Consider the following 18,505-nt stretch of genomic DNA (forward strand, 5'->3'; position numbering starts at 1 on the left):
GCCAGGAGTTACACTATTTACACTAGGACATAGGGGTAATGGGCTCTGAATTGAAATAACTCTAAATTTAAATTTGCAGTGATTGGGTATGTTTAGCTGGGGGTGGGGAAGAGTTACCATGAGGCTTTATGCATTTGAGAGGCATACTCTTCTGTAGTCTTTACTTCCTCTGTGGAGTTCAGAACCTGTTTGTGGCTTGGAATCGTAGAATCTTGGATATGAAAAGGACTTAAAAGCCTAGTTGTCCACCTTTATTGTCTAGGTGCAGAAGCCAGATGACCTGCCACCAGAGCTGTGGTCACAGCCGAGGGCTCTTTCCCCACCATCCTCTTCGACCACATGGAGGGTCCAGACTTAGAAAGATGAGGATTTAATCACTGACTAAAGATAGTATTTTCCTTCGCTTTAAACTACAGTCGTATTTGATAAGTCTCACCTTTCTGTGCAGTTTTTGCCATCTTCTTTTTCTGATCATTTTTAATCTGTGGTGCTTTTTAGTGTGCTTTTAACACATAAACCTTGTCTGACTGCAAAAACAGAAAATCAGCAGGGACATAGGGTATGCCTCATTCACCCCCTTTTCCTTTAAACTCCTTCCCATGGCGAAGCGATGCGCTGTGTGTCTGCAGCACATGACCCTGACTCAAGTCCTCCAGGCAGCTGACTAATGGAACCTGAGCTGCCCGCTGCATTCTGCTAGCCCCAGCACAGACTTGCCACGTGCCCTTGTGAAGAGCCATCAGGCGACACCATCAGGCTGATGCCACTCCCACTGGCCTTGGCAGTGAGGAAGCAAGGCTGGAACACTGAGGCTTGGCATTTGGCAGGGAGCATCCTCAGGTACCGAGGGCACAAGTCTAGCCCGAGTTCCCAGGGAGACGGGTGATGCGATTGACCTAACATGCCAAGGCTTGGGCAGGCTGGTTCGGGTGGAACAGAAGGCATCAGGCAAACCTGCAGGCAGATGCAGGCACAGCAGCCTACAGGGAGGCTGGTGTGGAACTGGGGCGGGATCTTCCCTGAGTCTGGATCTTGGCTTGGCCTTCTCAGCTGGTGAATTCCGTAACCTCACGGAGCCTCCATTTTCCCATCTGTAATGGCGGTGGTGATACCTTGCAGGGGGTGAAGGTGAGAAATAATGTAGGTCAGGCACCTGGCAGGGCTCCTGCACATTGATGAGTTCAAGACACAGTAACTGTTATTTCTATTACTAAAGAACATAGCTACCTGTCTCCTTGTTGGTTATTGGTACAATTCCGTAAAGAAATATTTTTTCCTTTAAGAATTTGAACTCTCATTTTTAAGTCTGATGGTTTTAGCTGGAAGAGAATTGTGAAATGCTTTATCATGTTTTTAAGTTCTTTAGTTACTTATCCCTAGAGTAACACCTAGAAAAGTTATAGAAATGATCCACCTAGCCAAGAATCTGAATATCACAGATGTCTGGCCCAAGGCCCATAGAGTTTAGGTGAACCTTTTACCTTTGCCCAATAAAGGATTGGGTTTTTTTCTTTTAATATGCTAGGGCCTTTTGCTTATCCCAGGCTGAGATGAAAATTAAGTAGCCAGAAGTTTCCTGCCTGTGATCAATTCTAATGCCTTCTGTGAAGGGAAATGGTTGTAAATTATTACCAGTTAATTAAATGAGTGTTTCCGTTGAGTCCTGTCTGCAGGCTTTTATCCAAGCCTGTTTAGAATCATGGAACATTAGAGCTAGAAAGGTTTTTTTAACAGTCCTCTCATTTCATGGGCAAGAAGACCAAGTCAGGGATGTAGGTGACTTGCCCAACTTCTGCAAAGTGATGCCAAAGGAAAGGAAACACTGGCTCAGGGTGTGTGGTGGAGGAGGGGGGCTGGCGATCAGGTGGCTCATCAAGCGAGCAGAGTATGATCCTTAAGCAGGGGACCTGTGTAGTCCATATGCTACTGGTTTGCCGTGGAGCCATCTTGAAGTGCTTTTATATTTTACAAAGTGCTGTCAGAGTGTTTATTACAGGATAAAATACTATCATTCCCATTTTATAGGTGATGAAATTGAGGTGGTCAGATGACCTTCCAATTCAGCTCATTAGACCAAATCAACAGATATTTTTTGAGTGTTTACTTGGTTCAAGGAACTCTGCTAGGCCCTTCGGGGAATAAAAAAGTGTCAGATCCCACTGGAAAGGAGCTTACAGACTTAACTGCAAGTGATGAGATGTAAGTCTATGAAATTTTATCTAATTGTTAAGGGTATCAATAAATACTAAGATAATAATCGAGAAAGGAATTTTGGGACTGGAGGGCTCGATGTGCATGTGAGATCTTCCTGGCAAAAGTTTCTTCCGTCAGCTTCTGTAGCTACGTCATCTTTGCCAGGTACACTCAGCTGCTTCTTCCACCTTCAGCCTCAGGGAGCTTCTCTGGGAAATCCTGAGCACCTGGCAATGATCCTGACCCTAGGAGTCATTCAGTCAAGGTTGGAATGAGTGGATAGATGAAGAGAGAAAGGCTAAGTAGAGACAGCAGCACGAGCACAGGTGTGACTGTGACATAGTGAGGAGACGGACCTGACTAGAAGAGCAGGTTTAAAGAATGGAAATTTGAAAAACAGGTTTGGGTTAATTAGTGGGGAGCCCACGGTGCCCTGCAAAGCCAAGTAAAGGAGAGTGAGTTTTCTTCTGAAGGCACTAGGAAGCCTCTGGAGGCTTGGATGGAGGAAAGTTGATGAGAGTGGCACTTTGGAAAGGGCATTTGGGCAGAGAGAGGTAGACACTTGTTTGTTTTTATACCACAGAAGTTTTAAATTTTGATGCAGTCCAATTTATCATTTTTTTGTCACTTGTAATTTTGATGTCATATCTAAGAAACCGTTGCCTAACCCAAAGTCAGGAAAATTTATTCCTCTATTTTCTTTTAAGAGTTTTATAGTTTTAGCTCTTACTTTTAGGTCTATGATCCATTTTGAGTTCATATTTATATATGGTGTGAGGTAGGGGTCTGCTTTTATTCTTTTGCATGTGGAATCCAGTTGTCCCAGCACCATTTGTTGAAAAGAGTACTCTTTCTCCATTTAATTGTCTTGGTACTCTCCTGTCCGTTTTTAATCCCTCTCTACCACCCGTCTTATTTCCATTACCCATCCCCAGGCAACCACTGATGTTTTCTGCCACTATAGAAATTATATGTTTACAGTCAGATAAAACTATATGTTGTCTCTCTTTTTCTAGGCAGAATGTTCTCTTTTGTGTTTGGCTTCTTTCATTTACTATTTTTCCATGTTGTTGCATGCATCAATAGTTTATTCTTTTTATTGTTGAATACTATTCCATTGTATGGCTATATCTTATTCTTTAAAAAGCATCTTGAGCATTTGCATACATATTTTTGAACATATGCTTGCTTTATTCTTGGTTAAACACCTAAGAGTTGAATGGCTGGATCAAATGGGAGGTGTATGTGTAACATTTTAAGAAAATGTCAAACTGTTTCCAAAGTGATAGTTCCATTTTATAGTCCCATCAGCAACATATGGGAATTCCAGTTGCTCCACATTCTTACATTTAGTATAATCAGACTTTTTAGTGTTAGCCCTCATAATAGGTAGTATTGTTATTGCATTGTGGTTTTAATTTGCATTTCTCTAATGACTAATGACGTTGAACTTGTTTTTATATACTTATTTGCCATCTTTATATTATGTCTTCTTTGGTGAAATGCAGTGATGAAGCCCATTTTTTAAAAGTTGGGTTGTTTTCTTATAGAGTTTTGCAAGTTCTTTATCCAGATACAAGTGAGAAAAAAATTACACTATTTTCTCCTGATCTGTGGCCTGTCTTTCATTCTCTTGACAGTGTCTTTCAAAGAGCAGAAATTTTAATTTAGATGAACTCCAATTTGTCAGTTTGTTTTTTCATGGATTGTGCTTTTGGTTTTATATCTAAGAAATATTTACCTAATCCAAGGTTCCAAAGATTTTCTCTGATGTATTTTTCTTGAAGTATTAAAGTATTAGGTTTTACATTTAGGTCTATGATCCATTTTGAGTTAATTTTTGTATAAGTTACAATGTGTGAGTTGAAGTTCACTATTGTGTATATGGACATCCAGTTACAGCACCATTTGTTTACACTGAGTTTTGGTGATTTATCTATCTGTGTGTCAGAATGTCACTTTTAAAGGCCATTGCTTTCTGAGTTTTGACAAGGGCCCAGGAGTTGCCCTTCTCACTAATAGAAGTGGTCTGTAGGAAAGAGAGCTTAGCATATTCACTTCTCCCTGAATGACTGTTACAGAAAGAATGCACAATACATCCATTTCTATGTGGGACCTCCATGGCACTCTGGCCTCAGCCCTGTCATGGTGGACATTCTGTAAGTGCCTCAGATGATGACAGGGTAACCCAGGCCCTGATTTGGAAGGCCATAAAGCTGACAAGGAGAGTGACTGAATGACTGGATTTGGGATCTAGTGAGCCTTGGAGCCCAGAGCAACAAGCTGAAATTCTGCAGAAAAAATATGGAGCTCTTAGGATTTGGGGCCTAAGCACTGCACAGGATGTGAGAAGCAGAGCCTTACAGCATGTAGAAAAGATGCAAAGGTTTTAGTTGATGGCAAACTCAAGCTGGGTCACTGGGGCTTCTCAAAGTGTTCATGAAGTCTGTCGCTGCATCACTAAAGGGCACTGTCACTGTTGAAATCAAAGTTGGTGATAACCTTGCTTTGCCCTGTTAACATCTGGTGCACCTGTGGGCTGATGTTCACTCTTCCATGGGAGCGTGGAGAAATTGGAGCATATCTGGAGGAAACCAATCAGAATGGTGAAGGAGGAGAAAACCATGTCTTCTATGAAGCTGCTTGGAGTATCCTTGCTTGTTTGTTAATTTACTCATTCACAAAACCATTTCAGTCCTCTTATGTGCAAGTCAGGGTCCTAAGGGACCAGGGCATAGTGGCTACAACATGAGGGGGTTCCAGCAATGGTCTCTATAATGGTGTGGAGTTGCCCACCTGTCTGAAAGAGGTCTCGGAAGGTCTTCCTGTAAAAAGTGAGTTTTGAGTTGATTCTCGACAGACAAATGGGAGTTTGACAGGTTAAAAAGAGAAGGATTTTCTAGGTATAAAGATTGCATGCCTCAAATCACTAGGCAATAAGCTTCAGACAGGTAATGTATATTTTTCATCATTTTGACTACATTCTCCATTATGCTGTCTGCCCCATAATACATTTTGTTGATCTCTAAGGTTAAAAATGAAATAATATGCCTCCCTGAAGAGTCTACAAATAATTTATAGATGCTGAGATGCGGGTTGTATGGGTTTGGGATGGTAAGGACACAGCATGTGGGGCTGTGTGCCCTGCTAAGGAGTTTGGCTGTTATCATAGAAGGGAGAGGACACATAGAAGGATTTTAAGTTAGAAAGTCACAGGGTCAGATTTTCATTTTTGAAATGTCAGTGGTGGCAGCTGGGGAATTATGAGTCTGGAGATGGAAACCAGCTAGAAGGCCCCTGCAAGAGGCAAGGTGAGGCAGGGCAGGAGGAGTGGAGAGGAAGGGGAGGGTTTAGGAGAGGCTCAGAAAGTGGACTTGGTGGGATCTGGTAGGATTATATGCACATAGTGAGGAGCCTGGGCTGCTGGGGAAATGGGGGAGTCATTTGGGGGTACATGATAAGACTTTGGACTCTGGACATGTTGAATTAAAGGGACTTGTCTTAGTGAGACACTGAGATGGAGACTTTCAGAAAAGGTGCATATCTAGGTTTGGGAATAAAGTGTGTGCTTGAGACTTAGGAAATGAATGTGACTACACCCTCTTGGAGGTTCTGATATGTTTGCTTTTTCTCCTACTCCTACCCCCAGAGAATCTCAGGTGGGTTTTGAAATCATGAGTCTGAATCTTCCGATGGAAGGAAAAGAGGACTCAGGAGCAGCAGGGTTTAAAGAGAGATTCATGAAGGAGGAAGTGGGCAAGAGCATCAGACACTGGCAGAGGGGTCAGCTGAGGGGAAGACGGACACATCTTTGGATCTGACCGTGGGATGTGACAAGGGTTACAGGAGCTGTTTCAGTGCCAGAGAGAGGCAGGGGGGCAGATTGCGGGAGATGGCATGGGCGTTAGAAGGTGTAGAGGGGAGGTGATAATTGTCTTTACAAATATGACTTATTCTCTTTGGCTGCCAATTTGGATAAGCCTTTTGGGGTGCAAGTGACAGAAAACCTTACTCAAACTGGCTAAAGCAAAAGGAATTTATGGGCTCAAAAAACTGAAAATCCAGAAGAATCAAGCAGGGCTTGATCTAAGGCTTTAAATGACATCAAGACCTGGTCTCTTTCTGTCTCTCAGCTCTCCCTTCTTTATTGACTTCATTCTCCAGCCCAATGTGGTAGTAAGAATGGTGCCAGACACTCCCAAGTGTATGTCCTTCCAGATTACAGTTCAGCAGGAGTGAGATCGTACTTCTTCCTTGTAGATCCAGGATTCCTGATTGGACCTACTTGGATTTTGTGCCCAAACCTGCACCAGTGACCGAGGGTAGGGAGGAGCAATTACTCAGATGGCCAGATGTAGGGCACGTGTCAGCTCCAGGCCCGTCATCTTGGCTGAGGGAATTCAGTGCTCTGTTTGGCAAGCCTGGGTCACATGTCCACTCTGGAACCAGCGGTAGACTCTCAGCTGAGCCATGGACTAATATGAGGGCAGGGTGGTTCTCCAATAAAGCTAAAGTGCTCTTCCCAGAATCTGTAGAGCTAAAATATGCACCACAGCAGCAGGGGACAAAACTAGGGTCAATGAATGGAAGCTATTGGTCACTGCATTTCTGCTGTTAGAGAAGGATCTTCTCTGGGGTACAGGAATGAAAGACGCCAGCTGTGGTGGTAGTGAGTTGGCTGTCAATGGAGCTGTCTAAACAGCCACCACCATGTATAGATGCCAAACCATCGGCACTGTATAGGTGAAGCAGATAACCTCAAGGGTCACATTTTCAAACTGTTTCTCTGTGACGCACTAAGGAAGACATTTTACACTAAAACCCAGTATACCATTCTCACGCGTATAAAACTGAGAACAGAATTTTCATGGCGTGGTACTTTTCCTTACTATTTGGCGTGTTCATATTTTCTGTTCCACTTTATTCTACTTAAAAATCCCTGTTGTGTGCAACCCACTACATGGTTTTCATGTCTCACTAGTGAGTCTCGACCTGCAGTTGGTAAAACCCTGTTCTAAGGTCTGAGGTCTTAGATGGACTAACTAGGCTTACAGATGGCATTTGAGTCTGGCTTTTCCACCGTGATGGTGACTTGGGTCAAAAATGAGGATCGAACCTGTTGCACCGTGAGAGCTCCTGATTCTAAGTGCTGGAGTCTCCTGCTGTCTGTGAGAGCAGCTCCTGCCCATGGGGTGGCGTGGCCTCCTTTATGGGCCCTCGGGCAGTGTTGGAGGGAGTTTACGGGCTGGATCTCGGCGGTGGCCTGGCAGTTTGGAGGCTGGCAGCAGCTCCTTCTGTGCCAGCAGCAGTTGATGTGGTGAGGTCGAATGTGTGTGCATGTATCTGGCTCTGCCAGGCTTTTATGTTGAAGATGAGGGAGTGGCTTTTAAAAATAAAATATTTTTGACTTGAAACAAGTCAAGGCAGAGAGTGGAGACAATTAGAGACTGACATCCTGTTTAGTCATCTCTCCAGAGAGCTCTATTTTCAGAACTGTTCTATAAAGGTTCACAAGTAGTGTTAAGATAGTTAAAGGGATATTGTTAAGTTAGTAGTCGTGATGCAAGAAGCTGATTTGAAGACTGGAGTGAGTTACGGTGTGGTAACCACACTGATAACTGACTGAATGCATAAAAAGGCAGGGTTTATAAGAATTGGCTGTTACATAGATGAAGCTCTCCGAGTCAGTATAAAACAGGCATCTTTTATTTTGAAAGAGTATAAACAGGGTGTAGTACTTAAAAATAGGTGGTGGTGAGCTCTAGGGTAAGGTCAGTGCATTTCTTTTCTTCGGTATTGGTCACCTATAGATACAATACAAAGAGTAAATAGTACTGTTAAGGCTCTTTGAGATTGTCTGACAGAAGCCATGTCAGAAATGCTGAATAATGACATCATGGACTTGGAGATGGGAGCAGTGACGCTGGGATGGTTACGGACCTTGCCCAGAGTGCAGAGCTGCTGTGGCGGTCAGACTGGAGTCCGTGTCCTGGTCTAGTTTGGACACTGTACCATGTGATTTGCAGCTTATTTAAACTTAATATTCTACCCAAAAGACCATCCATATCTATACTCAGCTTCTCTGAACCTCCCTCTCTTAGACAAAAGGTCAAAGGCAGAACTGAAGCCATAGGCTAAACCTGACAAGATTTTATTTAAGGACAATTGTAAATGTATGTATCAGAGCCCCAAAGAACCTCAGAATCCATGGCTTAGAGGTGTTCATGGGTAGTTCAAGGTTAGCATGAAGAGGGCAGAGCCTGCCTACCTGGGCCAGTGTGGTCAGAGCAGATATGGAAGGTGCTGCCCCATCCTGGGGCCGTGCTGTGTGAAGGTCTTTGGGAGACGAGAGTGTGTGCAGAGGACAGGCTCTAGTGAGAAGACGTACAGCTGCCTCGTTGGCAGAACATCTGTCTTGTTTTCTCAGCTCGTAGATAAGAACTTGAAGGAACGTTGATGTTCCCATGAACAGTCGAGAGTAGTGAATGCACAGCACACGTACTGCCTTCCCTGCTGCTTCCTGAAGATGAACTGCACTCAGGTGGAAATGGTGTAGACAGAGACAGCACCCTTCTATTCAAACTCTTTACTTTCTCAAACTAAGGGTATGCAGTTGACCACGGCACATTGGTTCATTGCCTTTATGTTGCTATTATTTCTCTATTTCATACACTTGCCTCGTGGTTTAGTAAAATATTGTTCTTACAAATGGTGCACATCAGTTAGGGGTGTCTCAGAAACAGTGACCACGTGTATGGGAGCTCATCAATATCACAGAGAGCCAAAATGGAAGGAAAACATTCGAGAGAGGGAAAACATTGCAAGAATGGTTTCATTTAGATCTGCTTTTCATCCTTTACAGTTTCTTCTGCTGTCACTTGTTTCCTGCCCCTCTACTGTTCAATGAAAGACATAGATCTGATTTATGGCTGTGATTTGTGCATTGAGGCCTCTCTGTCAAGAATTATTTGAGGGCCACAAAAGAATACTTCAAAATTAGCATATAACATACAATTTTTTTTCTCTCTTTCTAGGTGGATCTGGAGCCAGAAGGGAAAGTATTTGTTGTAATAACCCTAACAGGAAGTTTCACTGAAGGTAAGAATGAATTTGGGGTGGTTTCTGGTATTTGTGTACTCTTAGTTCATACTCAGTAGGAATTTATATCATGGAGCATATAAGAAGAGCATTTCGTAAAAGACGCTTTAAAAATTGACTGTGTAAACCAGGCTGGTTGGTATTTTGTTGTCTAATGGTCTATTGGTTTGGGTTGCCAGATTAAATATATTTGCTAACTCTGGCAATCTTGTGTTTTGTTTAACACACTCACTGGGTTTTTGTTTTTATTCATCATCATCTTAGCTCTTAGTTCAAGAGGTTCTTGCCCCTTTTGGTTCATGTCTATTAAACTGTATTTTAGATTTTTGGCTTTGGACCAACCTTTTAGTTTGCCCCAGGAGTGTATTAAAAATTTAAGGATTGTGTTCTCTTCCTTATAATCTTTATCTCATTCTGTCCTTTAAGGTATTCTCTTCCTCTTCCCCTTGCACTACCTCCATCTCCCATTCCCCATATTTAAAAAATTGAGGTAAAATTTATATACAGAGAAATGAATAGATCAGAAGCGAAGAGTTTGGTTTTGACAAATGCATACAACTGTGTAACTAATGCTCCAATTCAAGACATAGCACATTTTCATCCCTCTGAAAGTTCCCTGTGTCCTCTCCCAGTTAATCCCCTGCTGCCAGAGGCAGTAAATGCAATGTTTTGCTTTGTTTCTTCACCATAGGTTAGTTTTGTCTATTCTGGAAGTTCATATAAATGGAACTACATAGCATGTTCTCTTTTGTGTCTGATTCCTTTGGCTCAGCGTAATTTCTGTGAGACCCATTCATGTCATTGTGTATATTAGTATTCTGTTCCTTTTTACTGCTGGATATTCTGTTACATAAATGTAGCACAGTTTTGTTTGCTCATTCTCATCTTGATGGACATTTTGGAGTTTTCCCTGTTTGGGGTTATTATAAAGAATGCTTCCATAAACATTCTTGTATGTAAATTGCACTTTGATTTGTCTTGGGTAAATACCTAGCAGTGGAATTGCTGGATAATAGAGTAGATACATGTTTAACTTTATAAGAAACTCTCAAATGGTTTTCCAAAGTGGTTGTGTTCTTATATTCCCACCAGCAATGTATGAGAGCTCCAGTTACTCTGTATCCTCCCCAGCACTCGGTATGGTCCTTCTCTTTAATTTTAGACATGCTGGTGGCTATGAAATGATATCTTGTGGTTTTAATTTGCATATCAAATTCCCTCTAATTCCTCTCTCTTTTCTGATGGCCCTCCAGTGTTTCCAATTAATTGTTTTAGAATGTATTTCTAAATATTTTAATTGTTTTTGGTGGGAAGATTAGTCCATTACAAGCTACTCCACCGTTACTAAAATCCTTGCAAAGATCTGTAAATGTGTGGCTTCATGGTTTGTCTGTTTGGTGTTGACATTTTGCAAACTGATGACACCTTTGAGAAGTGGTTTTCTCTCGTCTCAGCCAACCCTTCTCATTCACGTGGGCAAATTGTCTTAATGTTAACATTTTTCAAGTTGTTGTCTCAATGGTCGCATCTTATCTTTTGAAATTAGCAGAAACTTGGGATACTTGAACATGAAAAAACTGTCCAGATTACAGTTTGGGGGTCTTCTGCCTGCTCACAGGTCTTTTGGTTTGGCTTGGTATCTTGAACATACAGGATCTGTGAGAAAAATGAGTCTGCTCATAACTCAGTCAAATAAAATATAATGTAATATTACAGAACATTGCTGATAGAACATTCTTACAGCACACGGAACATGGGTACAGCCATGGTACAGACAAGCCCAGCAGTGAGAATAGAGGTGTGAATGAGGAGTGAGTGAGATTCTGAATGTGCTGAACTACGTTTTTGCACTGAGTGACAAGGGACCAGTGGAGTAAGGCCATGCATGTTAGACCAGGTCTGATGGTGCCATTGTTGTTACATGACATCTTTTTTTAGAGTTACACCAGCTCTCTAGGACTAGATTTTATTAAGTTTTTATCTTCCTTAATTTTACACTAGAAACATCAGAACAATGGCTCTGGAATACTCCTCAGTATTCTCATAGTATTGGGTTGGCCAAAAAGTTTGTTTGGGTTTTCTGTGTTACAAACAAACTTTTTGGCCAACCCAATATTAATTTATTAGTTATAGTGATAAGAAGAAAGGAATGTCAAGTGTTATTTGGGGTGAGTTCTTACCAGGTCATTGCAATTATATTCCTTTCAGAGGTGACCCTGCGTAAAATGGTGAGGCAGGCCTAGTTCATCTTTGGTAATTCCAACTCCCCTCTAAGTTAGTCCTTCCTGTTCTCTGCCTTCCACTGTCTCTTACTCCAGTAAGATGCCCAGTGATCTCCTCTCTCCAGGAACACTTGCTAATAAGGAAGACAGTGAATTCATGGACTAATTCACACTAAAATGATAGTGATCGCTCTCTTAGCGCTCTACCCCTCTTAGGTGTGCCTGCGTATTTTAAAAGATGCTAAAAGAGCTGTTTTATCCATGAGAAATAGATTTTTTTAATGTTGAAATTTCAGGATCTATGGCATCACGGTGTGGGCTGTATTTTAGAAGCTCAGGTCTGTTCTCTTTGTCTGTGGGAGTCTTGCCTCGTCAGTTTGGCTCCTAGGCCGGGGCTCAGCTTGAGCTGGCACGTTGCTGCTGCCTTAGGGCACAGCTTCCTTGTCACATGCAGGGAACGTGATGGCTGCCCCTGTGTGTGTTGCACAAGAGGGAATGGAGCCTCCCCGCCCACACACACCTGCCTCAGCTGTGGCAGCACCTGGACCTGGCACTGTGAGAATGTCCCTGGCTTGACCTCTCACCTGTCAGCCACCCTAGATCATCCCTGGCCATAAAGTGACAGGTAGGCTGATAGAACATTTGGAGCTCTAGTTTCCATCTGGGATGCTGAAGGGTTTTACATAAAGAAGCAGGATGAGGTCAGGCTTGCCTGGTGTGGCTCAGGCTGTGAAGGGGGGCATTGGCCTGGGATCCCAGAGGGATTGTCAGAGCTCAAGAAATGTTGGTTGATGAAAGAATGAAATAATGCCACATGCAGCAACATGGATGGACCTAGAGATTATCATGCTGGGTGAAGTAAGTTAGAGAAAGACAAATATCATATCACTTGTATGTGGAATCTGAAAAAATGATACAAATGAACTTATTTACAAAACGGAAACAGACTCACAGACACAGAAAACAAATTTATGGTTACCAAAGGGGAAAGGTTGGGAGGGGCATAAATTAGGAGGTTGGGATTAACATATTCACACCACTACATATAAAATAGATAAAAAGGACCTACTGTATTGCACAGGGAACTCTACTCAATATTCTGTCATAACCTATATGTGAAAATAATCTGAAAAAGAATGGATATATGTATATGTATGACTGAATCACTTTGCTGTACAGCAGAAACTAACACAACATTGTAAATCAACTATACTCCAATATAAAGTAGAAGTTAAATTTTAAAAAAAAAGAAGTGTTGGTTGAGCCTCGGCATGCATCTGATCTATCTCACAGGGTTGTTTTGAAGGTCAGGTGGTAGAATGCATAGGGAAGTGCTTTGCAAACTGTAGAGTGCTCTATGAAGGCACGCTAGTGGGTTCTCATCTCCGTGTTCCTGTTGTCATGGCAGCAGGAGTCCTGTCATTCTCCCCACCCCTGCCTGGGACCCCAAGTATACTCAGCAGGTGTGTTTTATTTCGACACTGCCTTTATTTTATACTAGAAGCTTCGAGAATTTAGTGGACAATTTCTAATATGATGTTGGCTTATTGCCATGGCTGTTTCCCTTTCATGGCCTCCTATAGGGGTTCTGCCATTAGCCCAGATGCTATAATCCCAAAGCTCTCCTTTAAAAAGCAGTTGCTTAAATGGAGCTGTGGTCTGTGATATACAGGACTGGCATTAGGAGCTACTGACTACTCCTTATTTCATCCTGTCTCGTCTTTTCATCTTTCATTAATTGTGCTGAATTAGTAGCTAAGGCAAAAAAGTTTTTATTAAATATAAGACATGACTGAGAAATGACATGAGAAATGCCTGCTGGGTGCAGACCTGTGATCTCATCACAGATGTTGGGGAGATAAAGATGAACAAGACACGGACACTTCAAGGAGCTCATAGGAGGCAGGCAGATGCAGCCCATGTTTGCAGTGCAGGGGCCCAGGTCCCAGCATAGGAATAAGTCCAAGGCATGGTGTGATTGGATCAGCCAGGAGATTTTAGAAGTTTCACAGTGTAGGTGATGTTTAAAGCAAGTTGGAATGATCAATAGTAATGTCCCAGGCCGGGAAAGATGGTGCAAGAGGGGAAGACAGTTTGTTCACAGGCATAGGGGTGAGAGAACAGTGACGGGTTCCAGAGACTGAAAGTAGCGAGAGGGGTGCTGAAAGTGAGGGAGTGCAGTGGGAGGTGTAGCAGAGACTTGGGAGGGCCTCATGCGTAGGTTTGCCCGGGACAGTCTGAGTTTGTCTGCTATACCACCGTAACTACTAACAGTGTCACCTTTCACTCTCAGAAGGGTCCCAGGTTAGAGGATAAATTGCATGGTCACACTACTTCTAGGCTAGTAGATGTGATGGGGTGCCAGTGAAGGGTTTTAAGGAATGAGAAACAAAATCTGACTTGGTAGCTGTGGGTACAAGGGACTTGGGGCTGGGGACTGTTCAGATCATAAGAGGAGACAGGGGTGTAAACAGCCAGTAAGAGACAACTAAAGCTGTCTGAGGGAGAGGTTACTAGAGCCCAAGTTCAGTTGGAATCCGCAGGATGGATGGAGAGGAGGGGACAGCTATGAGAAATATATAGATCTCGAAACTAACAGGAATTGGCAATTCATAGGGTGTCAGGGATGCATAAGGATGAGACCCAGATGATGGTCAGAGGGATGTTGTGGAGTCCTTCACCAGGGCGGAAACATAGGAATGGAACGTGATGAAGTCAGCTTTGAACAGGTGGAGTTTGAGAAGCTTGTGGGAAACCCAAGTGGAGATGTTTAGGAAGAACTAGCAATAAGAGTCTAGAGTTTGGGGCTTCCCTGGTGGCGCAGTGGTTGAGAATCCGCCTGCCAATGCAGGGGACACGGGTTCGAGCCCTGGCCTGGGAAGATCCCACATGCCGCGGAGCAACTGGGCCCGTGAGCCACAACTACTGAGCCTGCGCGTCTGGAGCCTGTGCTCCGCAACAAGAGAGGCCGCGACAGTGAGAGGCCCGCGCACCGCGATGAAGAGTGGCCCCCGTTTGCCGCAACTAGAGAAAGCCCTCGCACAGAAACGAAGACCCAACACAGCCAAAGATAAATAAACGAATTTATAAAAAAAGAAAAAAAAAAGAGTCTAGAGTGTGGCAAGAGATTGAGGCCTGAGATGTAGCTCTGGGTGCCAGTGGGAGACAGGCACAAGGATGAAGGGACCCAGTAAGAAGATTTAGAGAGAAAGCCAAGGTTGACTAAGCAGAACTCTGTGGAACACCAGTAATTAAGGACCTGGATCACAGATTATAATTTGTCAAACTCACCCAAACTCTGCCGAAGGTTTACCTAATGAACACCCATTTTGTTAATATACTCGTTCAATAATATTTGAGTGCTTACTGCATGCCAGGGACTGTTTCGCCAGATGGTAGAAATTGGCATCCAAATGGTGATAATGAAGTTTGGAGAAAGGACAGAACATAAAAGTCTTTTTGAAAAGTCATACTTGAACTGGTGTTAACAGTAGTAGCTTCACAATTTGATGATAAAGTGTGCTGTGTGTGGGTTTATGTTTAATGCTGAGGTAAGAAGATGATCCTGCTTGAAAACCTACAGTGAGGGCTCTTCATTAAACTGCGATGGAGCAAGGAAACTCTTCGTGGAAGTCTGTCACAGAGCTGAAGGCATAACATTATCAACTGGGTCAAAAACCCATCACCATTGTTCATCTTAAGAAAGGTGTTATCACTCTCCATCAGATACAGAATTCCCCTCAGCACTGCTGTCAAGGCACAGTTGAAGTGATTTATTATTTTGAAAGGGCTGTCTCATGTCACTCTTTATTTCATTCTGGCTAAGCCTTTCTGGAGCTAACAACTGGATTGGTCACCTAATCAAGCTGAAATTTATTAAGGCGATGAAATAGACCTGGATTTTTAATGCAGCCTCTAGATGCTGTCACTGTGGCCCTGTTTGACTGTCATTATTTTGGACTAGTTCTTGCCTGGAAGAGTGGAGTGGCCAAAAAAAAAAAAAAAAAAAAGATGAAGTACTGATGAAAATGCATCAAACTAAACTCATAACTGTTATAATTGGAAGAGAAGCAATACATACAAAGAAACTAAGTTAAAGTAGTGATATGCCCTCATGTGAGAACAAATCAAAAAAGATGTTGCTGCATTGTAATGCTATTAAGAAATACAGTCTAAGATTTAAAGAGGATAATGTAGTTTGCATAAGTGAAGTTTGCCTGGATTCAGGGTACCTCATACTTCAATGATTGGCCCACAGAGCGACAACCAGACAACGTGTGTCTCCTCATGGGAGCACACCACCCCATCTGTGGGGTAGTCTTGTCAAAAAATCAAGCCCAAATCTGGTTAGTCTTCTGCATCTAACCACCATTGTAGATGAAATACAATGGATAGGGGCACATTTTAAATGACACCAGGAGATGCAATCAGCAAAACCCAAACTGTGGAAAAATTTGATAGGACAAGAGACTTGGTTCCTTTGACTAAAAATTGGAAGAAAAAAAGAAAAGAGAAGGAAGGAAAATCAAAATAACAGAAGAGAAACATATTAACCAGTTTCAACATGTAGAACATATCAAACACAGATTGCAAAACAATAACTCCGAGGACACAGCTGGGAAAATGGGAACAGTAACTGTATGCATGATGATAGTAAGGAATTATTAACCTGATTTAGCAGTGATTGTGGCATTTTGGTTGTTTAAAATAGAGCATCTATTAGAGATACATATTGAAATATTTACTGATGAAATGATAGCTGAGATTTACTTCAGAATATTCCAGACGTGGGAGGAGGGGGGAGATAGGGTACAGATAAAACCAGATTAGCCACAAGCTGGCTGTTGAAGCTGGGTGATGGTTACATGTAGATTTATTATAAGTTGCTGTCTGCTTTTGCATGTGTTTGAAATTCTCTTTAATAAGAAATTAAAATTACACATTTTAAAAATCTATTTTCTAAACAAAAAACAGAATCTGAGTTGCCTCTGCAACATCCAAATGATGCTTTAACTTTGAACACATGCTACCTATTCTCATTTATAAATTAAAGCTGGTGTTTTTTGTCTGTATATATTTTATCCTTAATTCCCAATTTTTATGTATTACAAAGAGGTGAGTTAAAAAATTTAAATGACTAAAGTATTTCAGAAATATTTTAAAGGTTCTAAATAAATACTAAGCTGTGAGTCAAAAACTGCAGGTAGGAAGAGATGAGTAAGATAATTCCCTTCGTTCTGTTGTAAAGTTCTCTCTCATAATGAATGACAAGTGAATCATCTCCTATTAACAATTACATAACATTTTGCCCTTAGAAAGTTTAATTTTAAGATAGTTTCTTAAAAGAATAAAGTAAATCAAAAGAATTAATGGTAGAAGTATCTTTATGAAGATAGTAAGATGAAAGTTCTTTGTGGACATGTTTCTTCCCCAGAGGTCCCAAAGCAAACTTGAAAGTATTCTGCACTAGTTTAGGAGGAAAAAGTAACTTCTTAAAAGACAAACAAAAATGCCACCTGACAGAGCACCTGTCGTTTGCGGATTTGAAGCTCGTTGAGAAAACTTCGCTAAAACTTTGAATCGCCCCCTTCTTTCAGGCTCTTATTATGTTACTTGGAACTAATAATACATTTCCCCCGGGGAAGAATATGGAAAGTGCTTGAATATTGGTATCTGCTTATTCTTTCTACTAAGGCAGTGCATTATAATGTAGAGTAAGATTATGATCTTTTTGAACCATTTTCACTCAAATTTCCTGTGTCAAACCACTGGTTTACACATAATTATGTTCTCTGCTAAATCATTGTGGCCACATGTACCAAGGCAGATGAAACGTGTTAACTGCTTGAAGGTTGCAACCCCCAGTTTCTCACTGTATCTGACACTCTCAATGTGTGTCATTTTTAAAGGGGAAAATGTTATCTCTGATGGCAGTTGTTTTTTAGTATTCCTTTCTCATGTTTCAAGCCTGGTGACAGCTTGTTGATATACTTTTTCTTAATTTAGATTTTTTTTTAATTTTTAAATTTTATTTATTTATTTTTGGCTGCATTGGGTCTTCGTTGCTGCACACAGGCTTTCTCTAGTTGCGGCGAGCGAGGGCTGCTCTTCCTTGCGGTGCACGGGCTTCTCATTGCGGTGGCTTCTCTTGTTGCGGAGCACGGGCTCTAGGCTCGCGGGCTTCAGTAGTTGTGGCTCACGGGCTCTAGAGCACGGGCTCAGTAGTTGTGGCGCACAGTCTTAGTTGCTCCAAGGCATGTGGGATCTTCCCGGACCAGGGATCAAACCCATGTCCCCTGCATTGGCAGGCGGATTCTTCACCACTGCACCACCAGGGAAGACCCTAGATTTTTTTTTTTTTTTTAATGTATTCTTTCTGTACATTCAACCTGAGGGATGAGTGACTACTTCCGTTCTCCTGCTGGTCCAAACAGTTATGTGGCTCCCACTGGAAATGACTGCCAGGTTGGAGACAGGGTAGGAGAGAAAGAAAGGCATTGAGGGAATGGGGAAAGAAGGGGAACTGGAAAAAGAAGAAATGATCTTTTTAAAGGATTGAGACTAATCATCCCATGTCATAGTTGACCTGCTCCTCCTTTCCATGACAGCGGGCTCATTTATTGAACTCCTTCTGAGGACCAGACGCTGTGGTAGGCCTGTAATTGAGCAAGTAGCAATAGCAGCCCTTGTTTTATTTTCTTCTGGTAGCAGGATCGCCTCTTACCCTCGTAATTGATGCCCTCTGTATGTTCCTGCTATCCTATATGTTATTTCATTTGCTCCTCACAACAAACTTTTGAGGCTGCTGTGATCCTCAGTATGCAAGCTCAGAGACACTGATTTGCTATGGTCTCCTGAATAGTGAGTGCCAGAACCCAGACACAAGCTCAGACTGGCATGCTGAGGTCCAAGATCTTTCTAGGCCATCTAGCTATCTGGGAGGTGTTTCCATGTTTTATCTTTATTCTACCTTGTAAAAAAAAGACTGTCCT

The 18,505-nt window shown here is 42.2% G+C and overlaps 1 protein-coding gene across 1 annotated transcript in view; it reads left to right on the top strand.

The window, feature by feature from the left end:
- PRKCH (protein kinase C eta) overlaps positions 1 to 18,505 on the top strand; it is a 221,531-nt gene that overhangs the window by 60,750 nt on the left and 142,276 nt on the right. The window contains exon 2 of the mRNA XM_036842746.1: positions 9,228 to 9,291. Within this exon, the coding sequence (XP_036698641.1) occupies positions 9,228 to 9,291 (64 nt within the window). The remainder of the gene's footprint in view (positions 1 to 9,227; positions 9,292 to 18,505) is intronic.

This window comes from Balaenoptera musculus, chromosome 2 (genome assembly GCF_009873245.2).
Source record: "Balaenoptera musculus isolate JJ_BM4_2016_0621 chromosome 2, mBalMus1.pri.v3, whole genome shotgun sequence".
Taxonomy (NCBI): domain Eukaryota; kingdom Metazoa; phylum Chordata; class Mammalia; order Artiodactyla; family Balaenopteridae; genus Balaenoptera; species Balaenoptera musculus.